The following is a 27,517-nucleotide window of genomic DNA, read 5'->3' as shown; positions in this document are numbered from 1 at the left end:
AAATAAAACAATTCTCATGAAATTCAGAAATGTATTAATCTGTGACTAAATTTATTTATTTATTACATTGACATTTTTATTTATTACACTAATATATAAAAAATATAAATAAGAAAAAATATAAACTAGTTATCATTAATGTATATAAAATAGCAAAAATATAAAAATGTAGTTTTTGTATTTGAGCCAGACTATCGCACCCATGTGTTGTGTGACGTCGCAGGTCACATGGCGAGCGTCAGCTGTGTTGCAGGAAGTGAAGCAGTCATGGCGACGCCAGGAGCGTTACTCTCTGAATCTGTGCTAGGATGGTCTATTTTCACTATTGTTTTACTGGTGAGATACATGAATTAACCATTAGAACTTGTGTTTACTAGTATTACGTTTTTAGACGCGGTATTTCCGTGTTATCCTGGTCGAAGTGTATCTTTGTACTATTAACACATACGTTAGCACATAATAGACCTATCTAACTATTTTGGTTATATACGTCATATCATAAACCTGTTTATGTTTACAGTTACGGTATATTTATAGACTTTTACTGAATTGTCACACTGAACTGTTTAGTGCCGTTCAGATTCAAGTACAAGCACATGTAAGTAAATGTAGTATTTAATTTTATTGCCATAATTATATGGGTCACAAATATCTAAGCCACAGCTGATTGTTTTTATGGTTCATAGTATTTGAGATATGAAGTTATTAATATACAGTGATAAGTAATAGTAGGTTTATTCCTCCAAAAATAGAAACACAGCTACTCTGGTACTGTTATTAATAGCTTTGTTTTGTTTTTTTGTTTGAGGCGGGACTATCTGTTTGGTGACCAATGGCTGATAAGGGGAGTGTTCAGGAAATGTTATTATTTTTGCAACTCCATTTAGTGATACAGACATACCTCACCTTTAAATTTGTAATTTGTTTTTATTTTACCTGGTCGAGGTGTTTAATTGAAGTGCCGCCAGACTCTTAACTTTCTAATTAAAGTGCATGCTGCTCAAGTTTAGCAAGTGCAAAGAGAGCAGTATTTCCTGTTATATAGTTGGTTCGGTGCATCCTGATTTAAATGCAGAGCATTGGGTCATTATCTGACCAACAATTCAGGCAAAATCTAATACGCACAGGGCTCTTAATTGATCCTGTCTGAAAACAGCATTCTGTAATCACAAGCTCATTTTAGCTGCGTCCTGAGAGCTTCTAGAGGATGTGTTTGGAATACGACCTTTCACTCTGAAACAAGTTCCTCTTTAAAGTTGGACTCTATTAGTTTTTTTTGTTTTGTTTTGTTTCTAATGAGATACAAAGTAATGCTTTTTAACTGTCTCAGAGGCTTCTAAATCTGTAGGCAGGTCTTTCTTCTTCTTTCTAACAGAGGAACTATTGGCTGCTAGATCAGAAGTGCAATACAGAATCACATTTTGAGTTATCTTAATAGCACTTGCACGGCCTTTAAAGTATGAAAAGGCCAGCTGTATGATATAAGTATAATACACATCGATTTGACACCAGAGAGATTTAGGCCTGTTAAAATGGAAATTTTGTATGATTATAAAAAATGGTAATGGTAAAAAGTTTTTTTTTTGGTAAAAAGTTTTTTTTTTTTTAAAAAAGAAAATAAATAAATAAATAAAATATGACTAGCTGATATCTCTAATATTCTTCCCTGCTCTCTGGTCCAAAAGTAATTAAATAAATAAATAAAATTAGTTTTTGCACAAGAGATTTGTACATGGACAGAATTAATGCTTGTATACAAAACAAACTTTAAGCATTTTTTCTAAAGCCTTTGGGTTCAGAAATCATGAGACTGATTTAAATGGATTATTCTGATGCAAATCTCACAGTGTCCCCTGTATCTTCAGGTCATCTTGGCCTTCTGCTGGGTTTACATTCGGAAATATCAGAGCCGGCAGGAGAGCGAAGTTATCTCCACCATCACTGCGATATGCGCTCTGGCCATTGCGCTCATCACATCGGCCCTTCTTCCTGTTGATATCTTCCTAGTGTCCTTCATGAAGTATCCCAATGGCACTTACAAGGTAACCATATTCCTGTACAGAAAGGTTGTTCGTCGTTCAAACTCAGATCTGTGCTTGATTCAACCTTGAAGCTCCATTATCCATGTTCTTGATCCATTGTTCATTTTTTCATTGTTCATAAGCAAAGTTATCATAAAATACAGATATCACTTCATCTTAAAAATTTAAACTCGAATTCTCTAATGAGACATATTTCAATAAGTAAAATACTTCAGGTTTGAGTTCAGCTTTTACTTTGAGACTCGAATGGTCTAATGAGACAGTGGTTACTATGGCAACTGAATGGCATAATTAATTAAACCACAGGCCCACCATTCTTCCTTACGGATAATGAATAATTAAGCATAGAATTACCTCCTCTGACATGAGATCTTTAATGAGTGCTTCACTTAGAACTTCCGTGTAACTTGGTTCCTGCATACAGTGAAAGCACATTATGACCCCAGCCTGTCAATTTGTAAAATGGACAAAGTACCCTTACCAAAAGTAATTCAGAAAACTTTTGCAAGTCCTCTGAAGTCGAATGGTAGACTGAAATTTAAGCTGTTATTCACTGTTAATTTGGCACTTTTCTGTAGCTCTCAAATCTAATTTGCACCTTTCATTCACTATTTGAATAGGAAAAGCACCTCTGCATAATATCTTCACTAAAATGGAAATCATAGGAGTTTACAACAGAAATGATTGCAGCATTTTAATTTTTGCACTAACTGTGGCCTGAGGATTTTAATTCTGGTATTTGTATTCGATTAGATTACATTGCGGCACTATGAACTTACGGATGTCTTCGCAAAACACATGGATTGTTGTATAGATTTGGGTGAGATATGAGGTTATTTTCATTGTTTAATAGTCAAACATGATTTGACTTTCAACAGTTGTCCGCAGAAACGGTTGATCTATAAATAAATACATTAGAAATATCACAGAGCACACCAGCAGTATATTCACAAGGCTACTCAAGTGTCTGTTGTCCAGAATAAATTGAGATCTACAGACAGTGCTGGCCTGGTTTTCATTTGAGATAATGATCAGCCCTAGGATTGTTAAAAAGGGCTTGTAGAGGTCAAGACTAGATATTACTTTATCAGAATGAGACAAGATTCGTTGCTGGTTTCATTTCGCTAATTAGAAGATGAGGGTTTTGAAGTGTTCTGATATGCTAGATCATATCAGAGATCATCTGACTAGGCGGAGGAGGTTAACCTAAAGAGATTCTCAGTGACTCTGTCAGGTTAATTAGATCTGTGATGAAGCTGCTGATCTTTCTGTACCACCCTTCCTTAAAACACTTTAAAATTCATAGATTATCTTGAGTCATAGAGCACTGTAGTGTAATGTAGTGAATAGATCAGCACTATACACACAGGTTATGTGAACTGGAGTCAAGCAGAGACTGTTTTATTCTTACCTTTATAATCTGAAAAGTCCAGTCTGTTAAAACTTGATAGTACTTGATAATACCAAAATGTGCCGTTTTGTAAACCGAATACGTTTCATTCATACAATCAATATCAGTGCGAATATGCAAGTAATGTTAGGAATGCACAGTAAGAAACGTCAGTTTCTGAATACCCAGGATTAATTAATTGTTGTTAATTGTTATGAGTTGTATAAAATATAAATCAAGATAATCCAGGCTTAAAAAATGCCTAGGGTTAATTATTTCAAATTTTAAAAGCTCTATATAGCAGTTAAAAAAAATATAAAAAAAAAAAAAAAAAAAAAATATATATATATAAAATATATAAATATATATATATATATATATATATATATATATATATATATATATATTAATTATTAGATTTATCAGTGGGGGTTTACTAAGGTAAACTATTGCTCATGTAGATTTTTACAAGTACTAAACATTTGTGCATCGAATATAAATAATATCTCAAATTGTGCAACTTGTGAGTACAGTTGTGTTTTTATTTATGCAAGCAAGCCGTAATGTGGGGTTAAAATTGTTGCATATTTCCAGATAATTAAATCGATTTTGAGCCACAAATAAACATAAAGAGAATCACAAATATTACATATATTAAAATGATAAAATAATAATAATAATAAAAAGAGATATTCAAATAAATCCACAAATATGTTTATATGTCGCTAACACAACTTTGCCTGAATACACTTTTTCTATTTATTTGTGAATTTGTTTAATATTTGTGAATCTCTTTACATTTATTTGTGGCTTAAAATCTATTCATCTGGAAACTTTGAGACATTTCTTACCCTTACCCGAGCTATACAGGCCAAGAATATCCCAGAAATGCAAAGTTTTGCTATCGTCTTATTTAAAACTCGTTTGTCCTAGTTGTAGAGTGCAGAACAGTATTTATTCTAACTGTTCTAGGAAGATTACAGGAGATTCTGATGAAATACGCTCACCCAAATGAGTGGGAAAATGTCGTTTGATAATGGTTCTGAAGCTCTCTGTGATTCACGTTGCGTAATAAATCAGGCAGACAGGTGCTTTTTGTTGTAGGAGGTTGAGATGGAAGGAGCCATCAAGTCTTGGATAAACACGTAAGATTATGGCAGCGATCTCCTTGGCTCCGGCCTTCCGGTAATCCGTTTTTCTGATGTGACGATCAAATGTATCTCTTCCTCCAGTCGAGTAAGCTGGCTTAATGGGCAGAGGAACCTTCCCGACTAAACATCTTCTTAATGCAGCCTGTGCACGTAGGACTCTGTAGGTTTATTTCTGTTTCTCTGCCCTAAAGAGATTACAGCAATGATTGACAGGCCTGGGTTTGGCTAATGAGGATGCAGTCTCAAACGCTAAACTTGTCGCAGTGCTAGAGTTTTCTTGATAAATTGTTGTTAAATCAGGCTTGTTTTATTCTACAGATCTTTGTTATTCTGTGGGTGTTCTTTAGAAACACACAATGCTGCTATGCTTAAACCAGGAGACAGATTTGTGGCACGTATAGAGGCCTCAAGAAGTATTTGGACATTTAAAAGATCCCAGTTTTGTTTAGTGTGTTGACTCATTTTCTAGTGAGATCCTGTCCCCTTTTTCCCTTTTTTCTTTTTTGAATAGCCAGTATGCTTCTATAAAGGAAGCATATTGGACTTTGGGCTTTATTGTAAATAAATAAATAAATATAATTTTTAAACTTTGTGTTACTGTATGTAACATTATCTGGTCATTTGTTATCTGATGCAGTGACAATTTTTAGCCACACTACCATTCAAAAGTTTGTGGTCAGAAAGATTTTTTTTTTTTAAGTAATTCATTTATTTCTTCAGCAAGCATGCATTAAATTGATCAAAAGTGACAATAAAGATTTTTATAATGTTACAAAGGTGTTAATTATAATTATAAATGTTATGTTTTATTTCATAAAATGCTGTTCTTTCGAACTTTCTAGGTACCATGATTATGACAAAAATATTAAGCAGCACTATTGTCTTCAATGTTAAGAATTTTAAAAAATGTTACATAAGCACCAAATCAGCATATTAGAATAACTTCTGAAAGATCATGTGAGACTGGAGTAATATTGCTGAAAATTCAGCTTTGCATAATAGGAATAAATTATATTTTAAAATATATTGAAATAGAAAAATCATATTTCATATTACAATAATATTTCACAAAGTTACAGTTTTTACTGTGTTTTTGATAAAATAAATGCAGCATTGGTATGTGTAAGAGACGTCTTTTAAAAACATTAAAATGCATAGTACATGCATTCAAATAACTTAGATTAGTGTATATGTTTATTTATTTATTTATATTAGATATAAACAGAAGTACCATGTTGAGAAAATATAATAATTACATTTTCAGGTTGTTCATTTTCCCATGGTTGTGAAATCAGGGAAGTTTAAAATTGTTATTCACATGCTTGGAAAGCTGGAAAATTAACCAAATCTTAAAAAGTAATTGAATTTTCTATTTAAAAATGTCAGCTATCAGAGCTAGAAATCTCTCTTTGTGAGTGTGATCTTTATGAAATGATTCTTCAATAATCACAAGTAATTGGCAACGTCATTGAAATTCATAGGTCAACATATATTTGTGAAATATCTCATGTCTCGACCTGTTTAGATTCATAAAGGCTGACAGCAAGTATCCAACAATTATGTTTTTCTAGTGCTTGTGTAGCAATTATGGGTTTGCTCTTTTGGTATGATGAAACGTTGAGTTATGAATGCGGGATGGAGTTCATCGAGACAGAGAGAGAGAGAGAGAGAGAGAGAGAGTGATTTACTGCGGCAAGGCAGACAGCAATTCTCTCTGGCATTTGGATCTACTCCGAGAACCTGTGAGTCATCAAAGTGTCAGGTCACGTTTTTGATGGAATCTCTGACACATTGGGAATAAAAAACACACTGCGCTTGGAGAGCCACTTCTTTGTATCACCACTGTCCCATGGCACCATTTGAAGTCTGTCATAAAAATCATGTTTTACCTCACTGTATACAGCAGTATATTTGTTGGTCATGTTTTTATCCTTTAAGATACATATCCTGCATCATATATTGTACTGTATTAATAATAATAATAATAATAATTTGTTGCATTTATATAGTGCTTTTTTAGACACTCAAAACGCTTTACAATGTGAGGGGGGATCTCATTGTCTTATGGAACATAATAATGTAGTATTATTATACTATTATTCATTTACTATATGCAATATAGTAAATTAATAAAATACACCTCGTAAGATGTACTATACACCTCATAATCATAAAACACCTGTTTAATGATATGAAAAATAAAGAACAAAAGCCAGTTTTATGTCTGAAACAGTTATATCAAATATTTTGAATTCTATAAAATTATAACATTTTAAAACAAGCTGAGATATTTTATAGTGATAAATCAATCAGCAGTAATGTAATTCATTTATTAAAAAAATTTATTTAACTGGCTGTCCTGTATTCTGAAGAATTAAAATATTTCATGATTTGATTGAATGTATGCCAGTTTGTTTAATACTTTTCTGACATTGTTGTTTTTTTATAAATCCAGGAATGGGCGGCAAATAATGAGACACGGCAGCAGATCGAAAACACAGTTTTGTACGGCTACTACAGTAAGTACTAAATGACACTATTTTGGTGCAGTAAATTCAGTTTTCTTCGCTTGCATTTTAGGAAATGTACCTTTATGTGCCTTCATCATCTGCCCTTATTGTTTGAGTTCCATTGTGGGAGCCGGCACAGTCCAGTCCGCAGCTCATCGTTAATGTCCATTCACTCGGGTTATAAATTACGGCGCGCGCATGGTCTGACATCGGCCTACAAAAGCTGGCAGCTAAGTCACTGGATGGTTTTATGTGTGTGGAACCGTCTTGGTCAAATTAAGCTAAAGTGAGTGCAGTTTTCAGCTGAATAAATCTCTTGTCTGCGAGGGTAAGAAACCACATTAGTCAGTGACCTTTTCCGTGAACAAGGTCAGAAGGACTCATGGTTGAACACGTCTTTTTGGAACCGCATCCTCTCTTTATGACTTCATAGCGTTAAATATGTCTCAGTGACATGCATGCATGCTTTAATTGAGTGCTCCATTGCTTCCACTTTAAATAATATATTTAAGGAATGCTGGGAGCTGGGACAAGGTAACATAAAATTGAGTTATGGCACAGTTGCTTGATTATCATTAGAGTTTGCGAACAGATGCTGCGCTGAACAGGCCGTCAGTAGTAGAGCGGCACGGCGTCTGTTGAGTAGTGCCAAATGCGCTAGAGACAAGCTGTCAGCCAATACAAACCAGCCAATCAAAAACCTCACTTCCATAGTCAGAAAAGCATCAGAAGATTAACAATGACAGTGCAGGTAGACGCGCCGCAAGTCCCCTGTCCAGCTGTCGGCCTGTGTTGTCCAAGAACAAAACAAAATAAGATTTTATGCTCAAAATTGATTCGATAAGTCTATAAGATATACTTTGACAACAAAACTTTTGTTTTCGGGAGAACTTTGGAGTGCATAATGCAGGGAAAATATGCTGTTTTGTAGATAATCTGATGCATTTGTAATGCTTTTACTGTAATATTTCAGAGTGAAACAGAATATTCAGTGTGAAACATCCATTGGGATTTGATTGCATCATGAAAAGTACAAATTATTAATGGTATAAAAAGCATATTATGAATGTTTTTGTCAAGGCTTAAGGCTCATGCTTATGAGTTGAACAAAGCCCTAACCATAAGTATTAAACATTGATATTGTGCTAAAAACATTTCAAATCGTGTGGGTTGTTGAGGAGTGTTTATTTATTTATTTATTTATATATTTTTTGCTCTTCAGATGATAAAATCTTCTAAACTTGTATAGAAAGAAGAACCTGAGGTGCCAGAATATCTTGAGACTTATAGGTTTGATGCTTTTGACTTGGACCGATACACAATCAGAACCACTCTGAACACAATATTAATGTGCCAAGAACACTATGGTAACTGCAGAGTAGCTTCCTTTTTAAGAAAATTCTATAATCTAGTTGTTTAACGTTATGGTTCTGTAATTTTTAGTCACCTTCATGTTGTTCCAAACCTGTACGACTGACTTTCTTGTGGAGAACACAAAAAATATATTTTGTAAAATGTTTTTTTTTTTTTTTTCTCAGTAAAGTTATTTTTAATACCACTGATTTTCATTTTATACACAAAACAATTAAAAAAAATTCCAGAGTATGTCGATTTTTCAGAGAAGAAAGAAAGTCACTGTATCTTTAACATAAGTAATTTCATCTGCACAGCCTTGGTTGTGTCAGCAAAACATAACAAGCAGGATGCAGAGAAAGTTTGCATTTCAAAGAAAGTCATTAGGACACTATAAAAACTGGTAACTGTTTTGTTCCCTTCAGAATAAGGTAGTGATGAATCGTGCATGATGAGAGCAGGGACATTCATTAAGACTGGATCCTTGGACTGAAAACCTTTTACTTTAGTGGCTTAAAATGATCTAATCATGGAGAAGCTGGAAACATAACCATGTCTCTTGTGCAAAAAAAATTCTTTCTGCTTTTTGGTGTATTATTTTCACTACTGAGTATTGCTTATAAAATGTATAGTTTATGAAGAGTAATTAAATAATTTATATAAAACAAAGCAATTGCCTGCTGGTGGTACATTGTGGGTTAAGAACTTTTTTTAAAAAAAATAATGAATAAAACAGATTCAACCGGTAGACAGCGAGATTATGAATTCTAAAATGGAAGTAGATAAATTGTGCTTTATTAAGACAAATTCCACAGAGCGCCAGTTCAGACTGTACCTTTAAACCCACGACTTCCACATCTTGTGTTGTTTAACACACTGTTCTTTTGATGTTCTCCTAATGCTTTGTTTCTTGTGTTGCATCTCTTCTTTCTTTGCTGTGGCATCCACAAAGGGTCTGATTGCTTCATTTCTGGGTTTTCTGGAGGATCAGGGGTTGAACCATGCTGACTCTGCTCAAAGAAACACCAGAATGCTGCATTTGTACTTCCGATAGAAAAGAAAACCCCAGTGTAAAAGCCGTCCTGGTGTGCTGTGTGGTCCTCGGTTCAGGCATCATGGGTGGAGATTGTATAGAGAGATGAAAAACGAGATATGGGTGACTTTATGTTTCTTAAGAAGATTGAGGATGGAGAGAGACGGCCGTCTGATGACGTGTGTGATTATGACTAACACAGCCTCAGCTGCAGAACGATCTGTTCACTAGAAAAATGGTTATAGGGTGCAAATACGTAGACCTGTTTGTGGAAGGGGTTTGAGGAGATGAGAACGCTGTAGAGTTATGATATTGAATAGGTGCTGACTGTATATGTCTGAGTCATTCAAGAAACAGGTGTTGGGATGGTGACTTTTCAAGTAACTTTCTGTAATATACTTTTATACTTGTATCTAAAACTTCTCAAAGAATATCTTTAATTTGTCTAAATTAATTTGACCTGATTAATAGACATGGACATTAATATGCTGAAAAAAAAAAAAAGATCAATATGTAATTCTTGATGAATTCTAACAGCTTGTAGCAATTTCTGATTATCAGCTCTAGAACATGGCTCATTTGAACTCATGATGTCATTTCCGGCTAATGGTCCTATTTAAAATTACAGTTCAGTATTGTTTTTAGGTAAATATGCGGTATGATTGCTTTCTTCTGAAGGAAGCCAACGTTCATTGGCAGATAAAAAACAAAACAGAAGTGTTAAAAATAATAGTTTTAGTAATGTCTCTTTAATATTTGATTAATATGTATAATTTAATTTATATTTCTTATATATATATATATATATATATATATATGTGTGTGTATATATATATATATATATATATATGTATATGTGTGTGTGTACATATATAATATATATATATATATATATATATATATATATATATATATATATATATATATAATATATATATATATATATATATGAAAAAAAATTAAATAAACATTACTGGAACTTAAACCTTCTTTTTTTTTAGCATATGCGCCTTTTAAAATGCTATTGGTAAAATAATATATTTTTAGTAGAATAAGTTGATACATAATACATAATAGCAGATTTTGTGCACTTTGTCAAATGTGGACACAAATGGCGTTTCTTGCCTGGAGTGACTCGTGTGTGGTTTTCAGTTTCCTTCTTTTCATTTTCAATGTGCTACAATCATCGAGAGCACTGGGGTTTTTTCAGCAGAGATTTACTGTTTGCTTTTGTATTCCTGATGACAAATGTTTGTCTTTCTTTTCGTTTACTCTCGAGCTCATCCTGTTGTCCTCGTTGGGATGGACACAGAGAAGAACAACTGTCTCATCCAGAGAAACGCAAGCCAAGCAGGAGGAGGAATTGGAACAAATTTGAATCTTTTGCAAAAGTGTGGTGTCAACACCTCTCAAGAGCTCATCCAAGAAAAGTGCCTTTGTTCTCGGAAAAAGATGCCGCACTCTGCTTTTTCACCATCCACCATTAACACTCATCCATCTGAGCACTGGGTATTTGCATTAAAATCACCTGCTGCAGTGAAATCTAACAGTAATTAATCGATTGTCCTCAATCAGTAGCTGCATTCTGCATGCTGCTCCCGCAGTCTCTCGCTCACAGGTCGTTATACTGCGATTTAAGGTATGTAGATATTGTTTTCATCACGGACATATAACCTCAGTGCCTTCAAACGGAATCATCCTGCTGCTATTTTTTTCTTCCTCTTGGTGGCATTTTCGTTCTGCTGCAGTTCTTGAATTAGTCGCATTGATTGTGGCCCCCCTCCCATCTCCGCATCATGTGCAGAAGAGATTTCCCAGCAGCCTGTAGGTGGAGATCAAGCTCTATCTATCACAGCAAAGCCGAATCCAATACATTTGAGGAGACTGGCAGGTCAAAGCCTCAAAGGCTTCTTTACAAAGCAGAATCTGAGATCCCTGTCCGCCCATGTCTGTGCAAACAGAATAATTACAGCCCTAACTTTATCTCGCCGCAGTGTATGGCGATCACCACAAACTTGTCCTGAAGGAGGAAGAGATTGCTTTCTTCTGAAGCAGTTGGGCTCTACGGACTTAGTTGTAATTATTTTATTGCGATGCATTCCCTTTGTCAAACATGAACATGCTTGATGTCAGGTGCACAAAAATTCTGCGTTTGTTAGAGGTGTCATTCGTATCCCAATATGAAGCCCTCTCAGCATCCACTGACATGCTTTACAGTCCCTTCAAGAGCTTTTGCTTGTTACAGCTACTCAGTTTTAATCAAACTCTGCCGTTCTGTGTCGTGTTAAGCTGAAAATGGGTTTGTGCTTGGTGTAAGACAACACTTTACACTGTAATCATGTGACAACTTTCAAACCCTGACACATCTTGGTTCAGCAAATCTGACAATGAACTTCATAAATCCTAAAAAAGGTCCACATTTGCACTTAAGTGTTTGCAGACAGTCATACATTTTCTTTTATGTCTTTCTTTTTAGAGTCTCTTTTGACATCTTACTATTTGTACAAACGCTCTCTCTCTCTCTCTCTCTCTCTCTCTCTCTCTCTCTCTCTCTCTAAAATAAAATAAAATAAATACATTTTTTTATAATTATTTAGTAAATATTTTTGTTATATAATAATAATATCAATAATAATAACTAAAAAATAACAATAATAATAATACATATTTATATTAATTATATTTTTATTATTGTTTATATTTAGTTTATTTTGACATTTTTATATAGTTATTTACGTACACATCTGCTCTCTCTCTCACTCTGTGTATATATTAGTTATAATGATAATAATAATACATATATAAATTATATTTTATTGTACATATTTAGTTTTTTATATTTTTATATATTTTTATATTTATTTTCATGTACATGCGTATATTATAATTATATAGAAAATATGTTAATAATATAGTAATAATAATAATAATAATAATAATAATAATAATAATGAAAATAATATTTGTTTTTATATTTATTTTTATGTATGCATCTGCTCTGGATGGATGGATGGATAATAATAATAATAACAACAGCAATAACAACAACAATTTTTATTTATATTTTATACACACCTACTCTGGAGTAAATTTCACACATGCGTTTTTTTGCACGATTAAGAAAGAACACTGCACAGTTATTAGTAAATGAGACCCAGTGTGAGCATAAATGTGTTTTTTGGCTTGCTCTCTGTTCTTCGTGCATGTTTCAGCATGATCACTAATGGAAAGTGCAAGTCGCTGGTGGTGCCCAACAGCAGCAAACACTGACAGATTGTGCATTTATTGAAGTGGGCAGCTGTGCATGGCGCAAGGTCCTTGAACCTGCTGAGATGAGAGCTCAGGCCAAAGCGTACACAGGAAGGATTCAAACGTCGCCCTGCTCTGCCTGCCATTAATGCTCGGCCCAATTTCTGAGAGGCGCATCATGGTGCCTGTGCCTCGTGGCAGGGATTTTGATGATCGGGAGTGGGATGGTAAACCCAGATGGATAGCAGCTGAAGCCCCCATCCAAGACATCCCTGGAGATTAACCTCTTAGGTTAAGTAATTAAAGGGAAAATATATATTTGTTCAGATGGCCTGGGGCCAAGTCCTTGGGCAGCATTTCTATTTAATGTTGTGTTCTTTAGGTAGGACAGTCTCTACCTTGAGGTTTGGCTGCAAAATACAAGGTTAAATGGAAAAGCATCCCTAAAAGTCCCTGGATACATCCGGTATCTTGAGCTTAAAGGCTTCCTATCATCCAGCCAGGAGTCTGTTAGCAATCCACAAGTTTGTTTGAAATGTCAAGATTGTTTAAAAGCTGAAAGCTTCTCTGAATTTTAACTGGAAGGTTTTTGAACTTTCATACAAGGATACCAGAAATGCTTTTGAGTCTGAAAGATAATCAGATCCAACTGGTGAGGAGTCACTGAGGTGTCCACCTCTGCCCATTTAAATCTACATCTCTGGAAAATTAGACTAGGCGTTCACTTCTTTGCTCGCTCTCCATTGCCTCTTTTCACATCCTCTCGAATAAGTAAAGGCCAGAGTCAATCAGGTGTGACCATGGGCAGAGCTCCTGGACTTAAAATGAATATAAAAGATAAAAGAGTGGTAATTTCCTGAACTGTGGATGTGCCTCACATCAGGAGGACAGCAAATCGTACGGCATCACAGAATTCATTTTGCAGCCTACATTCAAGTTTGAATTGCAATTCAGCATCTTGTCTGCTGCTTTGGTTCAAATTCCTTGAATTTAATTGTAATTGTAAAGGCTTCTTCAGATCAGTTCTGAATGGCGCAGAACCCTGGTGAATGTAACCGTATTTAGCACTCTAAAATAGGGCCGACAGTCAAATTCTTCGGCTTTGTGGCTGTATCCTGAATATTTTCAATTTTCATGCAGTACTGATGTATAAATCCTCTTGAATTGCAACACGTTTTTTTGTTTTTTTTGGCATTCATTATTTAAAGGCAATATTCGGCAAATGTTCTTTAACACGGCCTTTGAATGCATATTTAAAGGCATGGGTTGTGCAGGGAATAAACTGAAATCAATTCAGGAAACTGTGTGGAGTTCCAGTCTTCAGGGTCTATGCCTTATTCTGTAACCTGTTGCCTGAAGATGATCTTACCTCCCTTTTGTGCTATTTTCACATTAATTCACTATTTGTGACTTGTATTACGCCACCACTTCAAGAAATTGATGCCGTTTTCTCTTCTGTAAAGACAGCAGAGGAATCCCATCGAGTCTATGCACCCTACTAAGGGTACAGTGCTTTCTTTTCAATCAGATGTCAAACATTCTCTGCTGCAAAGTACAGATATTCAAATGCTGACATTTCTTTCTCTTAATTTTTTTCTTTCCTTGCTTTCAAGCACTTAAATTGCAAATATAATCTATTTATTTATTTAAACCTCCTTTTTTTTTTTAAAATACTGCACACGGAGTCTGAAATTCTCGTCCAAAATTTTTGCACGTTAAAAAATAAATACGACCTCACGTTGTGTCAGTGACATTTACACACTGCCTCCAAAACTTTCGTCAGTCATAAACAATTTGGATCAGTTTTGATTTTCTGCGTTTTCGCATCCGTATCAAGCATTTTGATATAAAGATGACGAATACGAAATAATGCATACAAAAATTTCGGACTCAGTGTGCAAGGTCCTTTACTTTGAATTGAAATTAGTTCTAGTGTCTTACATTTAAATTTGTTCAATTCTACCTTCTTTCTGTTACCATAATATCAAATCAATTCAAATTCAGAAAAATCAGTTGGAGGTTGAAAGATGCTCACAATTCAGTCCTGAATAGTGTACAACGTTTTATACCCTTACTTGCAAGATCTGGTGTCATGTCTTTTTGTGAGTCCATGTCGTTTGTTAAAGCTACTTTTATCCTACTTGAAGGTTGCATCTCTGCTCGATTGAAGAATCAGAGCATTATTTTTGCATTCTCTTTGCCTTGGTTTGATAGTAATATATGCTCTGTCACAGTCTCTTCCTGTGAAGATCACTGAACACCAGTCTCTCCAGATGCAGCACTGTGTTACCATCAGTATTCTTGCAGTGCTCCTGTCAGAGAATGTTTGGCCCCGAGAGGTCAGTGCTTCTAACAGCCCAATACAATTGAAAATTATTGCCTGTGCTGATTTGTAATCCGACAGGCCCCACGTAGGCCAAGAGGCTTCGCAGAATGCTAATTTTCAATCTGGTGACAATCAGTTCCAGGATCTCCACTGAATGAGTAGCCGCCTCCTTCACATAAAACACCTGTGACATCTGGGCACGTTTGGAGTTTAAGTGTGTATCTCCAAATGGCTAGAGGAAATTTTTGAATGAACCTGCTTGACCTTGTTTAGTGTTCGGTGTTTGGCCACCTGCCCAGATAAAAGACTTCTTGTGATGAGAATCCATTGCTTTCAACTGTTAAAAGAATATTCTGGGTTAACTACAACTCAGATTATTGTGATTTGTCTTGCAGGTTCTAAAAACAAAAAATATAGAGTAATGCACTTACAATGGGACAAGTGACAACATTTATTATATTATCAGTGTTGAAAACTGCTTCTTTATTTTTTGTAGTGTACATTTACTATTTATGGCACAGGTTTCCATTACTGTACATGTGTTTTCTATTGTTTTTCTAAGCTGATGGTTGAATCTAAATATATTTCTTTATTACTTATAGCTTAGTGTTGCACATTACCAAAATATTCTTTTATATTTGAAAAATATGAATGGAGAAATTGAAGACTATTATATCCAGTTTAAAAAAGGATTACATTGGACTAGAGGTAAAATGAAAAAGAAAAGAAAATCCTGTCAAGCTTCACACTTAAAGGTTATATTGTCTCACTGTATAGAGAGGTGGGCTTTAACCAGGCATCGAGCACTTTTTTTTTTTTCTATGACATTAATGTCCTGTTGCCATCTGCCCTATGGTGTGTGGGTCCATGTGCTGCTGACAGGAAATGAAAAGGTAAAACATGCCATCACATGTGCACCATGTTACAGAGATACAGAAATTTCCTCGTGTCTTCCGAGTCCTTTGTCAGTTTTTTCCCTGTAGGCTTTTCCTGACATCTCATTTTCACATCATTGTAATGTGTTTGTGCAGTAGAGTTTGGAGGATGATGCCCTTGTGACAGGTTTCTTCCTTTAGTGGGACAGCAAAAAAAAAAAAAATTAGTGTCTATCAGACGTTACATTGAGTGTCCTGTCCGATTTGACGTGACTCCTTGTGGTTTGTGTGCCATCTGAAGTGATGATTCCTCAACATTTGTCTGTGAGGCCTGTAAAACTTTAAGCATTAAGCATTGCAAACTTATTTTGAGTTACATTTCCAGAAAAAGGTTTGCTGCATGGTTAAAATATGCTACGCGTCGCGTATAAATTCTTTTGTTTTTTAGAGAAAATGAACATAAGTCGCGTATAATAAGTCACATTTTATTATTTCATTCAGATAGAGGCCTAATGCGGATGTGAAATGTTTACAAACATTATAATAAACTGTAAACATAGCTAGGCTATTTTAACTCCTCACTTCTCAACAAAATAAATTAATTAATTTAGGCTAAACTGAAACCAACGTTGGGTCTCCCATTCGACACAAAATCAAATGTTTCCATATTCGCAATGTATTTGAATGCCAAATTATTATTTATTATGTAGCCTACTTCACTTGCGTTCCAATATCCACGTAAAACAAAATGTTTTGCATAACATCACGACGGTACAGTGATAACACTTAACGGCACAGATTTTACTACATATTTAAACTGAGCAGTGTTTTTTTTTTCTTCTCCATATGTTTGACTGACTGTATTTTATTATGATAATGAACTGGCTGCATTGTCAAGGTAGCAAAGCTTAACTGTGTGCGCGCATGCGGTTCCAGGGCAAACACTTGAATTTTTTCCTTTTAACAGTGGAAGCAACTTCTCCTTTTAGTCATAAAGATAATCAGAATTGTAAAAAGTTTTGACTTTATTTGTGTACATTCATATATATATATAAGTGAAGTGGAGATTTTTGGCACAGTGGAGGAGAGAACATAATTTAATTGAAATCTATAGACCCAAGCAGATGGAATAAAATAACATTAGGCCTATATATTAATATTATATGTGGATGTTTTCATTCCACTAGTCTAAAACAAACACATTATAAATAGCCCAAAATCTCAAAAATGACCAGTGCATGTTTTATTTTTTTGTTTTTTGCCTGTAGTATCCTTAACCATTAATATTAAAGTGTTGAACTATTTTCTTCAATGTTATAGAATTTATGTACAGAGAATCTAGGGATGGGCAGCATAGCTGCAAAGTGATGTTTTGATATTTTTATGAGCCTTTTGACAATTTAAAGTTTTGGTGAATTATGGTTTTTAAGTGACTTATGAGTGGCAAGGCAAACTAATTGCTGAATGCAATGTCTAGAACCAATTAAAATAGACAGACTCGCAGATCTATTGGCATTTGTCTAATGAGATTTAAACCAGAGGCCCTATTAAAATATCTCTGTCTTCATGTTGAAATATTCACAAGTAGCGCAACAAAGTGAGAATGTAAAACCAGCCCGCTGATGGGTGCGTATTATAGTAAAATAATATATATATATTTTTTTTCAACGGAAGAAAGAAAATCTAATGGGTTTGGAAAGACATGAGAATGACTAAACGATGACAGATTTTGTGTGACCTGTCCCTTTAAGATCATGTGATATTCAAAGTTTTGCTATTGGCAAGAAAATCACTAACAAATAAGCTTAATTTAGCATAGGTACATTGTCAGTGCCTATTGAGTTATTTAGATCTGATTATAGTTGTAAAGAAGAGAACAATTGAAATAAAAAAAATCTCCCCTGAAGGCACACTTGCAGATATAGTTTTCAAATAACACATATGTTAGTTTAGCTTGAAGGGATGCGTAACTCAGAACCCTCTTAAACTAATAACCATCAAAATAAGCATACCCAGGAGATGAGTCTGAAGTCTCAAGTGGGTTTTTTATGAGTCTGAACTGGATGTCTCGCAGTGGATTCGTCGACCCTCTCGTCTCCACACCTGAGGGGGGATTGCTGCAGTGCTATAAAGAGAGCCAGAACTTAGCGGAGGACGGAGGTTGGTCATTTAATTATTTAGCTCCCTCTTCTCTTTGTCAGGGGGATTAATATGCTAAACTTTTCTCCCCAGTCAGGTGCTTTCCCATTATATCTGGTTAGATTGAAATGGATGATCTGCAGTAATGCAGTGCGGCTTATTCCCTCACCGTGTTAATATTCATGTTGTTATGATTAATATTACCCACTGGTTGGGTGCCATGAGCTCACAGACTAGGGACAGAGAGCAGTGCTGCAATGTGTACCACTAACTAGCATTGGATGGTTCCGCGTCAGTGCCTGTAGGCAAACAGTACATTATTTTTAGCCAGTGACCTGTTGAAATGAATGCAATCCTGTTTTGTCTTATGTCCATGTTATCCATATTTGATGTGCTGTAATGACTTTATTTAAAAGCAAATGGAGATGAACTGCACTGTAAATGCATTAAAAAATATACCACTTTAAATCAATCATTTATAATGTCAATGTCAAATTAATGTTGTGATGCTTAAGTGAATTGATTTGGGCATTACAACATAACACTTCATTATGAAATATGGATAAACTGAGAATTGTTGATGTCAAAGTTAATGTAAGTGTCTCTTTAGTTGATAAGACATGAGATGAATGTGTAAGATAAATATGTATGTTAGATAGATAAATGAAATAAAAATATTTTTCAATTTCAGTATTCTAAAATGTTACTGTAAACACATTCATAATGTTTCTGTTTTAAATAAATTCAATTCTTTTGAAATTTCTATTCATCAAATAATTGTACTACACATTATTACTACACAATTATTAAACTGTTTTCAGCGATGATAATAATATGAAATGTTTCTTGAGTAGCAAAATCAGCATATTAGAATGATTTTTAAAGGATCATGTGACACTGAAGACTGGAGTAATGATCACAGAAATAAATAGCAATTTATTATAAAATAAAATAGAAAGGAGTTATTTTAAACTGTAATAATATTGCAGAATATTGAAATTGTTATTGTATTTTTGATAAAATAAATGGAAACTTAGTGAGGCTTCTTTCAAAAATATAAAAAAAATGTACCAATCTCAAACATTTGATAGTACTCTTCATCCAACAACCAAATAGATAATTAGTTAGGTCTAGATAGTTTTTTTTTTTTTTTTATGTGTTTTTTATTTTTTATTTTACTATTGATATTTTTTCAGATGTGCTTTAATTAGCATGCTGACAATGTATTGTTCTTTATCTGTTAGACAGTTTACATGGTGAAACTTCTCAGAGAAGTTGCCTGTGGTTAGACGAAAGCAGTTACACTTCAACATGAAATATGAAGTGTAATTCAAGATGAATGTCTCATGCAGCGTTTTTAAAACAATACAGCGAACCAAAGCAGCCATAATCTCACCAGGAGCTGTAATTGCTGTCACTGAAACGTTGACATTTCATTTTCACATTTACTGGCCCTCGTTTCCACAGCATGTTGTGTATTTAACCAGTACTCTCTACTTAATTTAACTAAATACACCCGCAAATAACTAACAAAAAAGCACAATGTGGTTTGTGAGGAGAGACAAATTGGATTTCTTTTCTTTGGTCTGCTTCATTTGTATTAATTAAAACTCTTTGGGATTATTGAGAGGAGTTTAGTGTGTAAAAGACAGCTCTATGCTGCGAGTAACCTAAATACCGAAGTGTCTGCTGTAGTGCCGTGTACCGTTTTGTGTTTACTGGTCCTGTCTTCAGAGACATCCATTAGCTGTAGATATCCCCCTCCAGCCTAAAATAGCTTTGTAGCCCCTGTAAGTGTCTGCTTCTCACCTCGTTCTCATGAATTCATAATGCCTAGCGGTGTTATCCTACCGCATATTAGAGGTGCTTCACCTACTTCTATCTATCTATCTATCTATCTATCTATCTATCTAGCTATCTAGCTATCTAGCTATCTATCTAGCTATCTATCTAGCTATCTATCTAGCTATTTAGCTATCTGTATGTCTATCTGTCTGTCTGTCCGTCTGTCTGTCTACAGACTATTCAAAAATGGGGAAACGGCACTTTTCAAGTTTTTTTCTCCAAAGTTTGCATGTCTTTAACTCAAGAAGTATTAAAGATATCTTAATGCCCTTTTAGATATTGGGTCTTTACAAACTTTCCTGGTTTGGTTCCAGAGATATTGGGATCTAAATATGACTCAAGGAGTAAATTGTTCAAATGTACACATTTTCAGTGGTCTAAAACCAAATGTGGGACCTCACCATTATTTGTTCTTCAGACCTTCTACTTTAAAAGAAAAATAGTATCATATTTTTACAAAGTGACCCACATTTGGTTTTTGACCACTGAAAATGTGTACATTTTAACAATTTACTCCTGGAGCCATATTGAGATCCCAATATGTCTGGAACCGAATCATATAGGGCCTTAAAAATGAAGATGGCAAAAGGAAAGTTTAAGACCCAATACTATTTACCTAGTAATCTCTGTGTAATAATAACATTATGATGCTGAAGTAATTTTTACACCCCTGTAATTTGGCTCTGAATCTTGGGTGAAAATTGCCATTTTGATCCCCCTCTACAAAATAGTGGATTAAAATTATTATTTTATTGTTAATTCTAGTGTAAATGGTCTATTGATTGTTCTGTTGTTCTATCTGACCGTCTATCATTCTCTCTGTCATCTGTTTTTCTTTTGTTCCATCCATCATTCTGTTGTTCCACCAATCTGTACATCCATACTGTAATTACTGTACTTATTATTACTATTATTTATGGTTTATTTATCTTTAAGGTTTTTTTTTGAGTTTGTCAAAAAATATAAAAGTGCTAAAGAACCAATATACATATATTTTATTTATGCATTTTGTTGCAATCCAAATGGCTGAAACCATTCATAGAAAACAATGAATACAAGTAAAAATATTGATTGTATTAATTTTCTCTAGCAGTGATACACATTGGCAAGCCACATGATTTGCGGTATCACTCGTGTCCATCACATAAACTGACTCAAAACCCAAGTATATGCTACAGAAACAGGGATGCTTGCCTTAGCAAACACCTCTAATTAGCCAAACAAACATTCCTGACAGATACAATTGAAACTGTTATTGTATTTCTAATTGCAGCAAATTGATTCCGGGTGCCTTGGATTGGTCCAGAGTTTGATGCATGTTGTTTGCCTTGAGAACACAAACTGTGAGGAATTTTTCTGAGGATACAGGATGGGTTGAACCTCTTGAAAGCTTTACACAAATACTCGAAACCCTGAGGAATTCTTTAATCACGCAAAACTGTGCAGAAATATAACAAAACTCAGAGAAGGTAAATTGTAGCGAGAGTGTGTGAGAGTACAGAGTTTATCTGTATGAGCAGCTTTGATCCACTGAACTCACGGATAAGAGCCATATGACTGAATCCCTCACAGAAATCCAGAAAAAGTGCAGCAATCACAACCCTCTATATTGTGAGTAAATCGCTCGCATATGCAACTAAATCTTCAGATACCGTAAACTCTAGTGTGAAGGCGCACGACTCGCCGTTGCTTTATCTCACACAAAGAGAGATCGAGAGAGTCTTACGTAACATGCAGAATTGACTTGCTACATGTAAACGACATTCTTTGATGTATTTTCCTGTCAAAATAATGGAGTTCCTTTGAAATTCTTCAGCTTTTAAGAACTGCCGGGTTCTCCGTTAGTGGGCGGAACTAACACGCAAATGACAATCTCATTGGCTGGCGCTCAGCTATTATCGTCCCTGTTTTTATTTCAGCAAATCAGTTCGAGTGAACACACACAACCTGATTAATATTCATGAATCCAGCAGCTCGTTAATCCTTAGTGCGTTTTTTATTGTTCTTAGAATTCGTAGTATTATTATCGTATAAGTATTGTACATTTTTTTTCCATTTTTTACAGAAACACTGGATGACCAAAAAAGCACCACCACCAGTCCTAAGTTCAGTTAAAATGACTAATATCCATTATTACCAAGTTTAAATTCTAATTACTAAAGTTCTACTATTAAATAATACTTGATAATCATAATATCATGTTATAATGCTTGATTGACTGATGTTAAGGGTGCGCTTTCAGATATTTAAAAAGCGGTGTATGTATATGTATACATATATAATCAGTCTGGCGAGTAAACTAAAGAATTTACTAGCCAATTTCAATTAAATTCCCAAGGTGTCTGTAGAGGGTTTAATCATAAAATTAAGTTTTGAGAAGCGTACGAACAGCTGGCAAAATCAGCCGCCGGGCTCATGAAACAATAACTGTTGCTGCTCTGTTTTCCTTCTCGCCTGCTGTTAAAAAACATTTATGTTTTCCCCGACAGAAACGCACTCGCCTGTCCTTTTCACACATACACCACATAAAATCAATCTTCCCCCACCTTCACACATCCATCTTACAAAATCGAAGCATTTATCAAATGAACACACATGTACACATTTGACTGATGTGTGCAGAGCATGTTTACATGTTCACGGAAATGAGCTTTTTGTCCTACTTGACCACAGACAGAATGATGGATCGTTTTTTTGCGCTCATGGAAGGTCATTGCAAGCCTTTCTGGTGTGTTGCCAGTATTTGAGACAGTCTATATGATTACAGACCTGTTTTTCAATTTGGAGAAAGATGTTTGGAGAGTTGTGTGATATGGCGTACTCCAGATTTTTTTCTCATGTATCCAGCTGCAGTTTCTTAATCCATTCCCTTCATGTATACAAACATATCTACAGAGTTGTATGATGGCACATTTTTTGAACCAAAGAAGGATGTATTATTCATATTGCCTCTATCAACTGGGTAACCTACATGAGAAGTGAAGATGACAATTTACAGGGTCACAAAATCCGTGTGTGTGTGTGATCTGCTTCAGGACTGAAATAGGCCAAGCTGACGATTTTAATTCATTGCATGACAGGGAAAGAGAGGAATCAACAAAATCACTTTCTCTGCCTGTCACAGTCTGTTACATAAACTCTTGAATTATCAGTGATCTTTGCTCTTTTAACTTGATTATTTCTGCTTGTCTGCACTTAGGACTCATCATGTGGGAGTTTTACTGGTTTCTAGGAATCTTTACATGTAAAGACATTGATTTCACTCTTGATTTGTATTCGTACCCTTTAGGTCATATATTTTTCACTTTATGTTGACATGTCATATAAAGTGTACTGTACAAAAATTTGTTTGCGATCATTTATGAAGCCCATTTATAGAATTGCTATGAACAATCCAACTAATATTTGATTGAATTTATGATGCTATAATTGAATCCTGCTTTAATTTTTTTTTGAAGCTGTTTGGTTGCTTTGACATGCTCAGTGGAAAATTAGAAATCCGATCTTTACTGTTATCTTATCTATATTATGTATTATTGTTATGTATATATATTTCTTTAAAAAATATATATATATATATATATACAAACAAAACAAACTTCCACTTATATTCGGTTTTCAACAGAAATTTAGATTTAACAAATGTCTTGTAAGCAGGGAGTAATCATACATTTTAAAAATATTTTTCTAAATTATAAATATTTTTTATATTAGAATATTAGTGTATGTATGTATGTGTATATGTGTGTGTGTGTGTGTGTGTGTGTGTGTGTGTGTGTGTGTGTGTGTGTGTGTGTTTGTGAGTGTGTGATGTGTATATAATATATTTTTAATATGTACTTTTTATATATAGGAAATATTAGTATTTTCCAAACTGCTTTCTGCTTGTCGTTCCATTTATAAATTCTAATAATACAAGATTTTTAAAACATTTTAACCTATAATTGGATTTAAAAAAAAAAAAAAACATGCAACCTTGACATTTTTAACTTTGTGACACACCAAATTTATTCATAATAAAAAAAAAAAAAAATGTTCATAATAGGCGAGGCATAGGTCATCATGTGTACAAACTGCATTTTTGATGTTTTTTAATACATCTGGACACAGAATGAGTGCCATGTCATTGACCCTTTGGTATCTAAATACATCATGCGTAATGTGCTGTATTTAATATGGATCCTGGTTGGTGCTCCAGGTGTGTAACTGTCCATCTTTTCTCTTTCACAGCTCTGTATTCAATCATTCTGTTGTGCGTCTTCCTCTGGATCCCCTTTGTGTATTTCTACTACGAGGAGAAAGATGAAGACAACAGCAACAAGTGCTTGGTAAATCTCACACTCCTTCCTGTTTTTCCAGTACACCCATGCATTCTGAAACAGATTGCCTTTTCAGCCTTACAGGGATAATTTACACACACAGTGAAAAACTAGGTGGGAAAAGAGCTACGTTAAGCTATTTGTACTCAATAAATAGTGTGTACTGTACTAGAATGTAAAGCAAGGCTTGCAGTCTGCGGTTAGAAAAGTTAGCATTAATCATATCAACAAAAATGCCCTTGAGGTATTGCTAAGTGATATTTGCCTGATTACAGTTATGGCAGTTCATTTATAATAAGCCAGTGAGTTCACCTAGACTCCATCTGCAAGAGATTTGACTGCATCGAGGTAATAAAGTGACGAAAACACATCCTACTCACTATATTACTGCTCACTTCAAATGTCAAATATTTCTCTCAAAGGACGCCACAGTGATGTGCAGAATTGAATGCTGAGGAGCTTCCTCCATCTTGTAGAAGTTATTTAGATCTATTTCCAAACTTTTTACTCCTTCTTCTTTCAAACACTTAGAAGTGGCTTCGTTCCAGAACTATTGAGCCTCCTACGAAGGCAGCATTCTCAAAGCATCATAGGTACTGTCCTGAAAGGGGGCAGGATGATTATGCTGCCTTCTTTTTTGTCTTACACTGTGTCCTAATTAAACACACACCAACATGCAATAAAAGGTATTTTCCATGTTAATCAGAGTTTTTGTCCTAGCCACGACTTCTAAAACTAAAACTAATTCCGCGAAGTCGCAGCTGGAACAACAGCGTACTAATGACAGTGATAATCTCAGGTACAAATTATATTCTTTATTCAATGTTAGAAGTGTCTAATGTGAGTTTGTTCTTTTTTAGAAGATTATATTAGAATACTTAAAGCAACAACAGACAAGTTTACCTCAGATGAAAAGTTGTTGAACTATCATATTGCGAACCAATGAAAAAAAGACGTATTTCAACCTCATATCATTAATCAGTGTGCTTATGTTCCTGTTAAAATTACCATAATAGGTGTCGTCAATCTGGCAACCTGCATGTCTGCGTCAAGTCTGAGAACCCGCCCACTGCCAGGTTACCGCAATTGTATTTCGGAGGGCCAGGGCGGGAAAAAAAAATTTCCTCTCCACTTGTTTTGGTGACTTTGGAGCCGCCTACAAACGCTTTTACATAGTTCAACCACTCTGTGTCAATCATACATACAGCACCTTTAATATTTATGAATTAGATTATAAACTTATCCATTTCGATGCAAGTGCAGAGCGCTTTTAGAGAGAGCCGCCTACAAACGCTTTTGATTGGCTGTGATATTTGATTGATTCTGTCGCGTCTGGTGTGGACACTCAAATTACCTTTCGCTGGAATCTTGTCACGTCACGTGTAGTTAGGACACGGTGTTAGTTTTGACCAGAATTGCATATATCCTTCATGGATAATGAAAACCTATAATCCATTTTTTTATTATTTTTTTTATATATATATATTGTTTCACTTTTTTGATTTGTGTTCATTCCTTTTAGACTGTGGATTTTTCACTTCATTTTTACATGTCATGTATAATTGTACCAGTGAGTACTATACAGTTTTTTAAATTATTATTTACATTTATACAACTGGTATTAAACAGTCTAACTAATATTTGCTTGAATTGATTCTGGCTATATTTGAATCCCACTTTAATTTTGTAATTCCATTTGGTTGCCTTTGACATGCTAAATGGAAAAATAAGGATTTAAATTTAAAAATCTATTTAATTGTTGCTATTAGTAATTTGATTCCCACTGTTTATCTTTTTACACAACGTTTTATATATTATTATATTATATTATATTAATGTATTATATATTAATTAATATTATATTATATTATAAATAAAAAAAAGTATTTATTATTATATTATATTATATTAATGTATTATGCAATTAATTTTATATTTTAAAAGTAAATAAAAAAAAGTATTTTTAAAAGATTTAAAAAAGTAAAATAAATAAATAAAGAATTTTTAAAAATAGGTGAGTCTAATTAAACATACTATTTCACCCAATGTTTCAATTACTTATTTAAACTATTTTTACACTTTTTTGTGCATTTTTGCTTATTTTACTATGTTAATCAAATTTATTTGAGTATCACATTTTTAGTTTTGCAACAAGCTAATGCCAAGCTAACTCAATTACTAGTTGAATCTCTCACACACTTCTTGTTATCACTGCTTTTTGTAAGCTGCACAAAACAGTTGCTCATTTAATGTAGAATGTTCTAGATCAGTCACTTGTAAAGTTCCATTTCAGTTAGGACACTGCATTAGCTCAGGTTTTGGAACAAAGCCACAATGTCTGCATCAGAGAATGAACTAGGGACACTGTGTTCCTGACTGTTAAGTGCTGCAAATATGTAATTATACTCCAGCCCAAAACCCCTCTCTACATGAAGCGTAATTTATCACGGATTGATGACTTGATGAATACAGTTTGATAAACCTGTTTTTTATTCTTTCATTACAGCAAGTGAAAAATGCACTGAAGTATACAATAGGATTTGTGATTGTGTGTTCAGCGCTGCTTTTGATTGGGTAAGTGCGATTTGTGGGATTATAGTATTCTGTGTGTGTGTGTGTGTGTCCGTGTGTGTGTGTGTGTGTGTGTGTGTGTGTGTGTGTGTGTGTGTGTGTGTGTGTGTGTGTGTGTGTGTTTGTGTGTGTGTGTGTGTGTCCGTGTGTGGAGTGGTCGATGTGAGCATTATTATATCATTCACTTATCATCTTTAACCTCCATCGGGGGTACAGCAGGTGTGAGAATACTGGGAAATTGTTGGACAGAATACTGATAATAACTGGTATTTGATGATTTTGTACTAAGGTTACCTTTGTGGAATTGGAGAACAAACTGTAGCTAAAATCTGAGTAGCCATTATTAGTTTAGTGGAGTGATATCTCTACTGGGGGCACATCAAATGCTGATAATATGACATTTCTGGGGGATTTCTGCATAATTTGGAATACAAAGGTCTCTAGCCAAATTATGAAGGATTGTCAATAAACTTAGATCGGAATCAGTAATTTGAACAATTTTAAATCAGTAGGTTCTGCTAAAAGACTAAAATCAATATATTCAAAAGTAAATAAGATACACAGTTTATTTCTGTAGAGCCATAGAGCTCAAAATCTACTGCAGGACATCAAATTAATGTTAACATAAACTCAAAATTGGGCCTTTTTATACTTGTTTCTGAGTGCAGGTTATTCCAAATATAAATATTAGTCTTTGTGGTCTTTTCTTGCTCA

General features: G+C 34.4%; 1 protein-coding gene across 1 annotated transcript in view; it reads left to right on the top strand.

Moving 5' to 3' along the window:
• Positions 1 to 203: 203 nt before the first annotated feature.
• lmbrd1 (LMBR1 domain containing 1) overlaps positions 204 to 27,517 on the top strand; it is an 80,755-nt gene continuing 53,441 nt past the window's right edge. Inside the window, exons 1-5 of the mRNA XM_042737390.1 lie at positions 204 to 336; positions 1,866 to 2,042; positions 7,039 to 7,102; positions 24,144 to 24,241; positions 26,739 to 26,806. Of these exons, the coding sequence (XP_042593324.1) occupies positions 229 to 336; positions 1,866 to 2,042; positions 7,039 to 7,102; positions 24,144 to 24,241; positions 26,739 to 26,806 (515 nt within the window). The 5' untranslated portion in view covers positions 204 to 228. The remainder of the gene's footprint in view (positions 337 to 1,865; positions 2,043 to 7,038; positions 7,103 to 24,143; positions 24,242 to 26,738; positions 26,807 to 27,517) is intronic.

This window comes from Cyprinus carpio, chromosome B13, assembly GCF_018340385.1.
Source record: "Cyprinus carpio isolate SPL01 chromosome B13, ASM1834038v1, whole genome shotgun sequence".
Classification (NCBI taxonomy): domain Eukaryota; kingdom Metazoa; phylum Chordata; class Actinopteri; order Cypriniformes; family Cyprinidae; genus Cyprinus; species Cyprinus carpio.
Note: the sequence above shows the minus strand (reverse complement) of the source record. Positions and strands in the feature narration are given on the sequence as shown.